Raw genomic sequence first — 559 nt, 5'->3', positions numbered from 1 at the left:
CTTGGCGTGGAACACACACTTCTCCGCCTTGACAAAAAGCTGGTTTTCCAGTAGCCGTTGTAGCACCTGACGAACGTGTTGAGTGTGTACCTGTAAGGAGGGAGAGAAGATGAGGATATCATCGAGATACACAAAGACAAATCTGTTTACCATGTCTCTCAACACATCATTGATCAGGGCCTGGAAGACAGCTGGGGCGTTGGTAAGCCCGAAGGGTAAGACCCGGTATTCGAAGTGTCCCGTAGGGGTATTGAAGGCTATCTTCCAATCATCCCCCTCACGGATACGGACCAAATGGTAGGCATTGCGGAGGTCTAATTTAGTAAAGACCTTGGCTCCCTGTAACAATTCAAAAGCAGATGACATCAGAGGCAGAGGATACCTGTTTCTTATGGTGATGTCATTTAGACCTTGATAATCAATACAAGGACGCAGGGAGCCATCCTTCTTCTTAATGAAGAAGAACCCAGCGCCAGCAGGTGAGGAAGAGGGATGGATGAGGCCGGCATTTAAAGATTCTTTAATATACTTGTCCATGGCCTCTCTTTCAGGACCAGAC

The 559-nt window shown here is 47.6% G+C and overlaps 1 protein-coding gene across 1 annotated transcript; it reads right to left on the bottom strand.

Annotated features, from left to right (window-relative positions):
• Window positions 1-90: 90 nt before the first annotated feature.
• LOC107579696 (RNA-directed DNA polymerase homolog) lies at window positions 91-537 on the bottom strand (the record flags this gene model as incomplete). Its single annotated transcript, XM_016265494.1, has 1 exon — window positions 91-537. A coding segment is annotated over exon 1 (447 nt), but the record flags the coding sequence as incomplete, so codon positions are not given.
• Window positions 538-559: the final 22 nt, after the last annotated feature.

Source organism: Sinocyclocheilus grahami, unplaced genomic scaffold (assembly GCF_001515645.1).
Source record: "Sinocyclocheilus grahami isolate Dianchi unplaced genomic scaffold, SAMN03320097.WGS_v1.1 scaffold19272.1, whole genome shotgun sequence".
Taxonomy (NCBI): domain Eukaryota; kingdom Metazoa; phylum Chordata; class Actinopteri; order Cypriniformes; family Cyprinidae; genus Sinocyclocheilus; species Sinocyclocheilus grahami.
Note: the sequence above shows the minus strand (reverse complement) of the source record. Positions and strands in the feature narration are given on the sequence as shown.